Genomic DNA, 13,230 nt, shown 5'->3' with positions numbered 1-13,230 from the left:
ACCAGGGAAGCAGTCATTAGACCTTACTCTTCACCCAAACTACCAGGGAAGCAGTCATTAGACCTTACTCTGCACCCAAACTACCAGGGAAGCAGTCATTAGACCTTTCTCTGCACCCAAACTACCAGGGAAAGAGTCATTAGACCTTACTCTGCACCCAAACTACCAGGGAAGCAGTCATTAGACCTTACTCTGCACCCAAACTACCAGGGAAGCAGTCATTAGACCTTACTCTGCACCCAAACTACCAGGGAAAGAGTCATTAGACCTTACTCTGCACCCAAACTACCAGGGAAGCAGTCATTAGACCTTACTCTGCACCCAAACTACCAGGGAAAGAGTCATTAGACCTTACTCTTCACCCAAACTACCAGGGAAGCAGTCATTAGACCTTACTCTGCACCCAAACTACCAGGGAAGCAGTCATTAAACCTTACTCTGCACCCAAACTACCAGGGAAAGAGTCATTAGACCTTACTCTTCACCTAAACTACCAGGGAAGCAGTCATTAGACCTTACTCTGCACCCAAACTACCAGGGAAGCAGTCATTAAACCTTACTCTGCACCCAAACTACCAGGGAAAGAGTCATTAGACCTTACTCTTCACCCAAACTACCAGGGAAGCAGTCATTAGACCTTACTCTGCACCCAAACTACCAGGGAAGCAGTCATTAAACCTTACTCTGCACCCAAACTACCAGGGAAAGAGTCATTAGACCTTACTCTTCACCTAAACTACCAGGGAAGCAGTCATTAGACCTTACTCTGCACCCAAACTACCAGGGAAAGAGTCATTAGACCTTACTCTGCACCCAAACTACCAGGGAAGCAGTCATTAGACCTTACTCTGCACCCAAACTACCAGGGAAAGAGTCATTAGACCTTACTCTTCACCTAAACTACCAGGGAAGCAGTCATTAGACCTTACTCTGCACCCAAACTACCAGGGAAAGAGTCATTAGACCTTACTCTGCACCCAAACTACCAGGGAAGCAGTCATTAGACCTTACTCTGCACCCAAACTACCAGGGAAAGAGTCATTAGACCTTACTCTTCACCTAAACTACCAGGGAAGCAGTCATTAGACCTTACTCTGCACCCAAACTACCAGGGAAAGAGTCATTAGACCTTACTCTGCACCCAAACTACCAGGGAAGCAGTCATTAGACCTTACTCTGCACCCAAACTACCAGGGAAAGAGTCATTAGACCTTACTCTTCACCTAAACTACCAGGGAAGCAGTCATTAGACCTTACTCTGCACCCAAACTACCAGGGAAAGAGTCATTAGACCTTACTCTGCACCCAAACTACCAGGGAAGCAGTCATTAGACCTTACTCTGCACCCAAACTACCAGGGAAAGAGTCATTAGACCTTACTCTTCACCTAAACTACCAGGGAAGCAGTCATTAGACCTTACTCTGCACCCAAACTACCAGGGAAAGAGTCATTAGACCTTACTCTGCACCCAAACTACCAGGGAAGCAGTCATTAGACCTTACTCTGCACCCAAACTACCAGGGAAAGAGTCATTAGACCTTACTCTTCACCTAAACTACCAGGGAAGCAGTCATTAGACCTTACTCTGCACCCAAACTACCAGGGAAAGAGTCATTAGACCTTACTCTGCACCCAAACTACCAGGGAAGCAGTCATTAGACCTTACTCTGCACCCAAACTACCAGGGAAAGAGTCATTAGACCTTACTCTTCACCTAAACTACCAGGGAAGCAGTCATTAGACCTTACTCTGCACCCAAACTACCAGGGAAAGAGTCATTAGACCTTACTCTGCACCCAAACTACCAGGGAAGCAGTCATTAGACCTTACTCTGCACCCAAACTACCAGGGAAAGAGTCATTAGACCTTACTCTTCACCTAAACTACCAGGGAAGCAGTCATTAGACCTTACTCTGCACCCAAACTACCAGGGAAAGAGTCATTAGACCTTACTCTGCACCCAAACTACCAGGGAAGCAGTCATTAAGCTCTCCACCACCCTAGACTCATAGATAGGCTAGAATTACCTAGACACATAGACCCATAGGTAAGAAATAATTAACCGTTACATTGCCGAAGACCAATAGGTAAGCAGGCAATAATGAAAAAAACATTGTATTTGTAAAAGCAAAAATGCAATAAATGTAAAATGACCTGGAACATTTATTAGGGTATAACATGACTCTTAGTCCTCTCCTTATGGGGTCATTGCATTGCCCGTTTATCACATGGGAAAACAAGAGAGAATTAGAAAAGAGGGACAATTCAGATGTGCATATCTAAATGGAGCTTTTCTAGTTATATAATATTATTATATACATCATAAAATATGTGTAATCCAAGTACATTGTACATAGCTGCTACACTGAAGCACGATATGTAAAGCGGGGCAATGTTTGTACTTATGTAGACACGTCTATTACACCTCTACGGATGAGCTGTGTACATATTCCCAATGGTGGGGGTTTCCAGGAATAGCCATTCCCATCTTTAGCTCAAAATGTGTGGATTATGCATAATACCTTATGTGTATGAGGGCTAAAGCTAAGATTTGAATACTCAAGTAGACGGCATGTGTCTAAATAAAGTTATGGAAGGTTTATGTCACAGGACAAGTTCCATATATATTATGGAGTCTGTAATATGTCCTATCAAAGCTCCATATCTGTGAATCATAACATTGCATTAGCCCCAATACACTTTAGATAGTTGTCAGCCGAATGATGGTTTGGCCAGCAACTATCTCGCCGCCTCTGCCATACACAGGAGCGCTCAGATGACCAAGCTCTCTTGTATTCTCTTATAAGAAAGCTGCTGCCAGATATCTCTGGCGGTGGCTCATGTATTAAAAACCAAAAGGATTGGTAGTCCAAAATCAGACATTATCCTTCAGGAGACAGCTGGAGGTTCCAATACACATTAGACGGTTACACGTTAATAATTCACAGTGCGGAGCAGGAGACTGTGGTCACAGATGGAGCTCTATGTGGCTCTATACAATGAAGCCACAGGGACTGTGTGTGATGCTAAAACTGCAGTATGTTAAAGAAGCACAAAATGTTTTATGCCTAAACCTGTGTAAAATGTGTGTGTAATGTAGTATAAGTGCATTAATATATATAATGTAGTGCAAGTGCATTAATATACTCACCGATCACCATCTTCCCCGATTTTCAACGCTTCTCTTGTCCTCTTCTCACTCACGTGACTTAAACTCCAACTCTACGGATCACACAGGGGTTTATGTCGCGTTTTACAATGTCTTCATTCTGATGCTCCATAGATTTACATTGTAAAAGCGTCTTCTGGCTCACACATAAACCCCAGTGTGATCCGTAGAGTTGGAATTTCAGTCACGGGAGTGAGAAGAGGACCGGAGCAGCGCTGAAAACTGTGGAAGATGGCGATCGGTAAGTATATTAATACACTTACACTATACTACACACACTACACACTTATACTATACTACACTGACATTCACACAGGCTCCACAAGTTTTGGGCATAAACATTTAATGGGAGTGCTTTTTTAAAAATTTTCTCCCCTAGAAGCAATGGTTCTAGGGGAGGATTGTTTATAATATGACAATTGTTTTTTTTTGCGAGGGGTTGTGCTGAATCCATGGACCTATATATGCTCCATACAAAACAGCCCCATAAAATGAAGGTTTAAGATCTGATCTTCCTTTTAGTTTTTTTTTTAATGGGAACAACTGTGTCTACTAAAGCTTTGATAACCAATTTAAAAGAAATTTTGATCTAAAGAACTAGTGATCGACTTCATTTAAGTAAAATAAATGGGAAAACCTGAATGCGTAAGACAGAAGTCTTACAATAAATGGTAGCTTTTAAAGAGGCAATTTATTAAGGCAGTAAAGAGCAGCGTGTTAAAAAATATATGAATAGTTTTAACTATTTTTAAAATGAATTAAACTACCAATTAGATCCCCCATAATGGAATAGCAGAGGGCACATGAATATACTACTTTTCTGAGCTGTACGGGTTTGGTCGCTCATCAGAGTCACTGTGATTTTTGTGGCACTGTCTGTACACTATTTCCATTCGTCAGTATTGAAGGATGTGGTGCCTATATATTGCACTGTTACCTTTAAGCCATAAACCCTTTAGCTATGTCAGATACTATACTATGGCACACAGTGTTGTGCTTTTAATATAAGATGACGCTGTTGCTTGTCTCTTATGTCGCCACATACAGCAAAATAATACACAGAAAGGACAAAATTGTGCAGCACAAGTGTCCCCCGTCTGAGTGGCTCATATTTCTGTACTCTGTGGTTTACTATGGTCCATAGTAACAACAGGATACAGAAGTTGGCCATCTTCTTACATAAAATCGTAAATTTGACTCATCTGCACAATGGAGATTCTCAGCCATGTAAATCTACACAAACAAGAACAGACAGAGCTCAGTGATATTGGCGGCTGCACAACTGTATAATACGTTTTGTGTCCATTTTGTATCCATTGCAGGAGTTATGTGAGAGTTGGGATGGATCATATAAGAAACACTCCAATTCTTTAATCAGACCATTCATTCTCTTCCAATTCTGAGTCATCATCAGACTCACTGTATTCCACAGCGATCCTGCGGGACAAGATTGTGGCCACGTCGTTGCCAACTGGCTCCTTCTTTGCCTCCTGTTCTCTCTGTTCTTGAACTTTCCGAAGTTGGATACCTAAATAACAATCATACGTATCAGATATATAGCCTTTATAAATAAGATAGGTGGCAACGGATAACACAGAACTATTAAACCAACACTCCAGAACATTTAACGAGATTTATCAAAGTTGGTACAATGTGGAAGACGTAGGCCCCGATTCATCATTTGCGTTTTTTCTTTTAAGTCACTTTCCTTTTCTATTTTATCTTGTGTTATCAGTTGTCGTTTTTGGCACTAAATTCTTCAAAATGGCGCACATGATTGATGAATTTGGCGCAAAGTCAAAAATTATTTTTATCAGTCCTAAACTGTTTTTGCAACTCTTTGATGTCAAAAGTTGCAAGTTTTGCAAAATGGTACAAATATTATGCCAGAAATACTGGTGTACTAAAAAACACACCAGGGAAAGTGAGACTAGAGTGAAGTTGCGCCAAATTTTGCACAATTTTTAAAAAGTCACAATTGATGAATCAGGCGAAACCATCTGGAATCGGCAAACTCTGCCCACAAAGTGGAAAACAAATCAAGAACAGGCAAGAAAATATGAAATAGACTTAAAATAATAAATGAATTGGATGTAAACAAAAAAAAGGCACAAAACACACAAAACTAGACAAAAAAAAAAAACAGGCACAAAGGCGATGATGAATCCAGGCATAAAGATTCATTTCCACAGCATGATTATCGTGAATTTGTGTTCCTAGGTAGATTTGCTTCATGATAATTGTGCAGTCCAAACAGGCTGTTCAAAACTATAAACCAGCAAAACGCTTGTTCTTTGTTTCAAATGATCTTTTGGTTTGTCCAAAATATCATTTTTCTCAGCAGCACATCGTCCTGTGCCTATGCACCCTACTACAGATCTATTACTGATTGTTCAGTGCACATCTAAAGACAAGTCGGTCAATATAAACCCGCTATTAACGGCCACCGAATGGCACCATGTGTAACACATGCAGTGTCAATACACATATCCATAACCACCAGTCAACGAAAACTTCAAGTTTGGAAATTTGGAAGTTATCCCCAATCCATAACTTCCCGATCGCTGAAAGTTCGACTGCTGGGACTCACTAGTCCCGAGAACTTGGGGTATGAATGGAGCTGAGATCGATCATATGCACTACTTATGGAAACAAAGAAGACCAGCGGAGGGCGATGCTCGGCTATCTCCGGCAGTCCCATTGAGAATGAATGATTGGAACTGCGCTTGATCGACCACCACACCATTCACACAGGGCTTTTCAGAAGTCAGACCTCTTCCATGGACAGGGGATAACTTTCAACGTTGAGAATACTGATTTAATACTTAAAGAAGTTGTCCAGTACTTTAGATTACCCGCCAATGTATCCCCCCGGGGCCCCTAAAACTTTTTGTAAATACCTTATGTTGCTGATAATGCCTGTGAGTGGCGCTATTGGTGGCCGCTCACAGGCATCACATGACCCTGCGCTGATGTCACGACAAGTGAGGCGTGACTCAGCGCTGGGGTCCCCGCGGTGGCTGCTGGGTTGTGGACGGGGTTACCCCCACGTCACACCCAGCATCCACCGCGCGCTTTCCCAATGAACGGGGAGAGGCAGAGCGCGCGGTGGATGCCGGGTGTGACGTGCGGGGTAACCTTGCCCACAGTCTGGCATCCAACGTGGAACCAGGAAGACAGAGACCCCCGGCTGCTGCCAGCACTTGTCGTGACGTCAGCGGATGTCAGCGCCGGCTGCAGCCGAGGGTCACGTGATGCCTGTGAGCGGCCAGTGATAGCGCCACACAGGCATTATCAGCAACATAAGGTAATTACAAAAATCCTTAGGGGCCCCGGGAAGATACATTGGAGGGGTAATCTAAAGTACTGGACAACCCCTTTAATGGCAGTATATCATTTTATGACCGATAGACAGATTTAGAGCTTAGATTATTGTAAAATGGAATTAATTCTCAAATATCTCCAAACAAAACATTTTGATTACAAGCAATAATGACTTTCAAGTATTTCCATAAGTAATATACCATTAGTAACTTTTGGAAGCTACAATTTAACACATTTACCGAGGATATAACAGGAGAAAACCACTTACCTCTGCGGATTGCAGCTAGAAGGTCGCTCCTAGCGTCACTCATGGGAATGAGTGGAATCTGAGGTTTCCTTGGTTCCACAGTGACAGTGGGAGGGGAAGATGAATGAGCAGGTGAAGCTGTAATAATAAGAGCGCCTGGAGGGGGTGGCGGAGGTGCTACAGGTGGTCCCAAAGAACCAATTTGAGGAGGAGAGCCAGTGTATGGACAAGGGGGAGCTGGAGGTGGGGCAGGGACATACGAAGTCATGGAGGCAGCAATATTGGGAGCTACAGGAGTAGGTGCTGAAATTGGGCTGTCAAAAGCTGTTTGTGCAGAAGGAATTACAGGAGGAGGTGGTGGAGGTGCAGGAGGCACAAAATATTCAGTCATAGGACCTTGTTGGCCACTGAAATGAAAAGAAATAACACATTAATCTTAATTTGAGTGAGTAACGGTAGTAGGTCCATGGAGGTGGACATGCATTGGATTATGTATTGAAATAATATACACTTCAACTTACTAAAATCACTATTTAAAAAAAAAAAGGCTTAACAAATGATTTAGACAAATGGGTCTAAATTCTACAACTGATTTTAGGTCATACAAAAAAAGATACTATATCTATTTATGTTATCTATCAATTGGATCCCTGCAGGGTCGCCAACTGTCCAGAAATTCCAGGACAGTCCATAAAATAGGGCAGTCCATAGAAATGTAAGGTGTCTGTGATTTTTTAGAAGGTGAAGACACTTATATAAATTAATATGACTCTAATTATCATCATTTTACCATTTACAGTGAATACAGCTGATGTCTTCATATCTGAATTATTGGCTGTAGAGATGTTTCACTAATATTCATAATGATTTATTATGGTTTTCTAATGTGCCCATAAAACATATTGTCTGTTTGTGATTATTTGGTAAGCTGTCCAGACAAAATAAAAAGTCAAGTTGGCAACCATCGGTATGTAAAGGAAGAATATAAGTAAGCTACTCACACATCCTAAGTGTATTAATATACAAGGAGCATAAAGTTCTGTCCTGGGAAGAAGTTAAGCAGTTATTATATTCATCAGTGATCTAGGAAAGCCATTTCCCGTGGATGTATCTCCCGCAGGACCAGATCAGTGTGCAGTATGGTAAACCAAAGTAAAATACAGAATTCAACCAGCCTACAAGTTCCCTTTTAATTTTACAAATTAACTGCATAATTATGTATATATCAAGCCTAGAATTAGGGAACGCATTTAGTGTTGATGAAAATATCTGCCTGGGATGTCACAAATTATTGATGAGCGCCAGAAAAACAACTAATAAATACAGTACAACATTTGGAATTTGAAGTTATTTTTACATGTAAGTATATATGTCGATGTAAAGTCAGTTTGGCCTTCTTCTTTCTGTAGTGGATAATAGGAAATGATTTTAAGCAGCACAAAATGAATTTGATGATTTTGAGCAGCACGGTGGCTCAGTGGTTAGCACTGTTGCTTTACAGCAACAGTTCAAATCCCACCAAGGACAACATCTGCAAGGAGTTTGTATGTTTTCTCCGTGTTTGTGTGGGTTTCCTCCGGGTTCTCCAGTTTCCTCCCACACTCCAAAGACATACTGATAGGGAATGTAGATTGTGAGCCCCAATGGGGACAGTGATGATGATGTATGTAAAGTGCCGTGAAGTTAATGGCGCTATATAAGTGAATAAAATAAATAATGAATAAAGCCAATTGATAGATTAATTCTAATAATATGACAAATATGTATCTGGAAGAAAGCAACTGAATTAAATGGATCATTTAACATACTTGCTGGCATCGGAATATTGCATGCCTCCCAAAAATTCCAATTTAATACCCTGCACTCACTTCAACTAGAAATATCCCCAACACAGTAGAAATTCTTTCAATGCGCATTTCCATATGTCACACCACTTATTTTGTCAGGACTGTTCACTTATATGATATTGTATTTGTATGACTGTTTGCTGCAAATATTTCATAGGATCTAAATCCCCAGGAAAAACTCTGCAGATACTGAGCCAAGATCTGGAAGTGCTCTATGAGAGAAAGCCATCATTCTGCATTATTATTACACCCAAAATAAAAATGCTGGGCATAAAACAATATATCACTTTTGTCCAGATTCTTCCTGTAAGTGTAGCTTTGCTTTGGTTAGCATTCCCAACAGTAATCCCAGACATTAAAGGTCTTCCTGAGAGATTATGTAAGTAGAAGAAATACATAAGACAAATGACTGGCTAATAATTTAGATACATGACCAATCACAGTGATTTGCGCTTTTAGAATAAAGTCAATTTATTTAGAGAGCTGCACACTGACAACATCTGACAGCCTATGAAATATTACACAGAATGAGATGGACGCAGTCCAAGAGTTGTGCGCCAGTCCTCTCCCACAGTCCACAGCTTAATCACGCTGATATTTCTACATCTGTCACAGAAGTTAGCTAAATGCTTCTTGGCAATCAGTGTGAATGGCATCTAGTGCCAGGTCTGGGATTTAACACTTACCGCTGTCACTGGTTTGCCTAGAAACAAGTTGTGAACTCTCCAAGGTGCTGAAGACTTTGTACAGTGACCCATGTGTAATATATATATATATATATATATATATATATATATATATATATATATATATATATATATATATATATATTTATATATATATATACAGTACAGATCAAAAGTTTGGACACACCTTCTCATTTAAAGATTTTTCTGTATTTTCATGACTATAATGCCAAGAGTGTGCAAAGCAGTCAACAAAGCAAAAGGTGGCTACTTTGAAGAACCTAGAATATAAGACATATTTTCAGTTGTTTCACACTTTTTTGTTAACTATATAATTCCACATGTGTTAATTCATAGTTTTGATGCCTTCAGTGTGAAGGTACAATTTTCATAGTCATGAAAATACAGAAAAATCTTTAAATCAGAAGGTGTGTCCAAACTTTTGGTCTGTACTGTATATATATATATATATAAATATATATATATATATACTGTACATGTAAAACGGAATATAAGTATCAGAAATACGTCACATATATTGAGGAAGACATGGGCTCTGGAGCAGAGGCGTTGTATAGTAACCATATATGTCCTATTTGTGCAGTTGTGAGAATGGATTCTGTACATTTAAAGGGTAGCCATCATTTTATTTAACTTTTTTTCATAAATCATAGTACATATGAAAATAAACAACTTTGTAATATATCTCATAAGAAAAATCAGCATCCTTCTCCTCCTGGACTGATCGTTCATTCTCAAAATTCTTAATTCAAGGGTTAAAACCTGTCTTCAATGAATACATACTTTCCCACTACCTAGATAGGGGATGGCAGTTGGTGCTCATAAAGTTCTATGGAGAGCTGTAACTATCATGTCAGGAGAACTTGCAGCAGAATGTCTGTGTCTGCCTCTAGTTCCTCCTCCTTCCATAGATTTTTAAAATCACCAACTGCCATCTCCTATCTCAGTAATGGGAAGGTCTGTATTTACTGAAGACAGATTTTAACCCTTGAATTGAAAATTTTGAGAATGAATGATCAGTCCAGGAGCAGAAAGACGCAGATTCCTCTGATAAGACATAGTACTATTATTTTCATGCATATTATTGATTTATAAAATAAATATGAAAATGATGGTTACTCTTTAAAGGGAATCTGTCACCAGGTTTTTGCGACCTCATCTGAGAGCAGCATAACGTAGAGAAAGAAACCCTGATTCCAGCGATGTGTCACTTAGTTTACTGGGTGCAGCAGTTGTGATACAATCAGAGTTTTCTCAGCCGTAGATGTAGCAGAGCTCAGAAAGCTAACCCCGCCATCACAGCTTTCTATGTACATTGTATATTGACAGTAAGCTGCTAATATAAATTGGGGACGTGGTTGGACAAGGAGGCACGTGGGAGCTAGTCTGACAATGATAAAAACACTTGCTGATAAAATACTTATTGTATTGAAATAACAGCACACAGCCTAATAAGTGATACATCGCTGAAATCTGTGCCTCAGCCGCTACATCATGCCTCCCTCAGATTATATAGCAAAAACCTTCTGACAGATTCCCTTTAAGTCTATGCATAGATTTAGGACATGGCTGGGGACAGCACCCACGGCTTCTTCTCTTGTCCTATGTACATATCTCTTTGGAAACATTGGCTGGGATTTCTAATAGAAAAGCCTTTGACAAACAGATCTAAATTACATCTAAATTATCTAAATGGAGAAATAAATCAAACTAAATGCTGCAGTTGGGAAACTACACATCAATCGTAACTTAATCTGGTAGATTAGAAAACATACAGTATGCCCAATATTCATGGATATAGGATGGACTATTGGACTAGTCTGCTCATTCATTTCCGCAATGCGCTGTATGCAGGTTTGTTTCAATGCTGAAAGTGTTAATAGAACTAAATGGTGTCTTTGCTCACTTTAGACATAATCCAATGTGTCACTTACCCATAATCCTTTAGGACCTGAGGTCGTGGGCCATTCAGAATCGCCTCTGGTGGTGGTGGTGCATGAGCCTGCTGGGCTCTGTTCAGACTGTTCTGTCGGCTACCCGGAGCAGATGAGCGATAGCCATGTTCTTGTGCTTGACTGGCCATTAGGATGATCTCTTTGTTCTCTGGGGTCAAGTGAGGGACGGCAGCTAGGATCTGCTGAGTGGGGTGATTGGGGCTGGCGGGATACGAGTGATCAAGATCTGAAGCATACGACCTGCAGTTACAAATATAACAAAAGACGACTGTCATAAGCGGAAGTACATACAGTCTACTACATCTAATGGTGCGGACATCCCACCCAGGATGAGAGGGGTGCAGTCATTGTGCAGTTTGTCTGGAATGTTACCAAGTACAACAGCAACATTTCTATTTTGTACATAAGAAGGACTAGAACATGTGCATGTACAGTACTTGGTGCACAATCGCTTACACATATTACAAAATGATGCCGACAGTATATTTCCCTCCAACCAGCCCACAAATATAGAACTTCCATCTGTTTCCCAGCCTAAACATATTTCAATGTGGACATATTGTGCGTGGAACCTGCCTATTATCAGGGGACAGTGATCCCTCGGATGAAGTCACATGATATGGAGATGGTGAGAACCTGTTATCTGGCCTGAACTCCTTATCATATGCCATCATGTTCCATTCCAGCCTCCGGTTCCGCGCTTTCCGAACCTTCTTCACTTCCCTGGTGGGATCTTCCACCTGCCTCTGCTCCTGCAAATATACAAGGTAGTTATGGATTAAAGCTCTTACACTGATCTATTCAGAGCCGTCATATTCTACAGCTTTTTATACATCCTACTTGCACAGCCCATGTAATTGTAGGGAGGTTGTAGCACACAGGCTAAAACTCCATTTGTCAACCTGGGATGTGCATGGCCGTAAAGTTCTACTGCTATCCTCCATAGGCTTACCAAAGAAGATGCATTAGTGGGTGCTTAGTGCATATGGATTTATACAGATTCCACTCAGTCCAATATGAGCTTCAGTATATAAATCAGTTAATTATTATTTAACTGTGTGGAGGAAAACATTGAATTTGGAGATCTACATAACTGGACTCTGACCCCCTAGAAAGAGATGTGGCACAATGTTAAAAACACCAAGCCATCTTTAGAAGCCAGGCTGATCAAGTAGGGGAAGTGCTCTCCTCTACTCATGGGTGGGCAAGGGTGTCACCCAGGCAGTAATTCACGGTGTTGACAGTGTCAATCATGGCTCCTAAATCACTAGAACCAATGAGCATGTGGATTCTGTGGCCAATGGGCACACTAGGTGCTCTACTTAAAGGGGTTTTCCCATAAACAAAGTTCATTTTAATCAATAGATCTTGGAATAATAATAATTTCCACAATTGGATGTGTATAAATAAAATGTTCCTGTGGTGAGATAATCTTATAAATGTGCCCCTGCTGTGTACTGTGTAATGGCTGTGTCTGACCGTGCAGGGACATGGTCTGATCATACCACATCTCCTGGAGAGGGAAGGAAGCAAAAAAGTATACAGACATTGTAGCTTGGTATCGCAAATAAATAGTTCTTTGAGGTAAAACATTGTTTAAAAACAGGCAGTGAAATGCTTTATCTCACAAAAAGAATCAGCTGTGATCCCCTGCTATCCTGTCTGTATACTCTTTTCCTTCCTCCCGTGCCCAGGAGCTGTGGTATGATCAGACCATGTTTGTCACGGGTGTGTCGCCACGAAGATCGTCACGAGTACACAGCCTGACTTCTCGCAGCTGACTTGTTGGTGCTTTGTGTTTTTCGGCAGTGAGGGAGTTAATTCTCTCTCTCTCTGTGCTAGACGAGGTCCAGCCTCGCCCAGCTGCAATCAATACTGCTGTAGAGAGACTCCTTCAAATGCCTGCTGGTCTGTTTGGGAAGTGTCGGTGAAAGCATTTCATTCAGACTAACAGAGCGGATCGTGGTGTTTGGAGTTTCT

The 13,230-nt window shown here is 40.9% G+C and overlaps 1 protein-coding gene across 4 annotated transcripts in view; it reads right to left on the bottom strand.

Annotated features, from left to right (window-relative positions):
* Window positions 1–3,189: 3,189 nt before the first annotated feature.
* LOC141154697 (actin-binding protein WASF3-like) overlaps window positions 3,190–13,230 on the bottom strand; it is a 116,429-nt gene continuing 106,388 nt past the window's right edge. For 3 of the 4 annotated variants that reach the window (XM_073641029.1, XM_073641030.1, XM_073641031.1), the window contains exons 6-9: window positions 11,827–12,002; window positions 11,230–11,490; window positions 6,763–7,148; window positions 3,190–4,698 (exon numbers count right to left, since the gene is read on the bottom strand). In XM_073641029.1, coding sequence (XP_073497130.1) covers window positions 4,541–4,698; window positions 6,763–7,148; window positions 11,230–11,490; window positions 11,827–12,002 — 981 coding nt within the window. In that variant the 3' untranslated portion in view covers window positions 3,190–4,540. The remainder of the gene's footprint in view (window positions 4,699–6,762; window positions 7,149–11,229; window positions 11,491–11,826; window positions 12,003–13,230) is intronic. The other variant, XM_073641032.1, reaches the window with a different exon arrangement.

This window comes from Phyllobates terribilis, unplaced genomic scaffold (assembly GCF_046119375.1).
Source record: "Phyllobates terribilis strain yellow unplaced genomic scaffold, ASM4611937v1 Scaffold_7__3_contigs__length_470593459, whole genome shotgun sequence".
NCBI lineage: Eukaryota > Metazoa > Chordata > Amphibia > Anura > Dendrobatidae > Phyllobates > Phyllobates terribilis.
The sequence above is the reverse complement of the archived record's forward strand: the minus strand, read 5'-3'. Positions and strand labels throughout refer to the sequence as shown.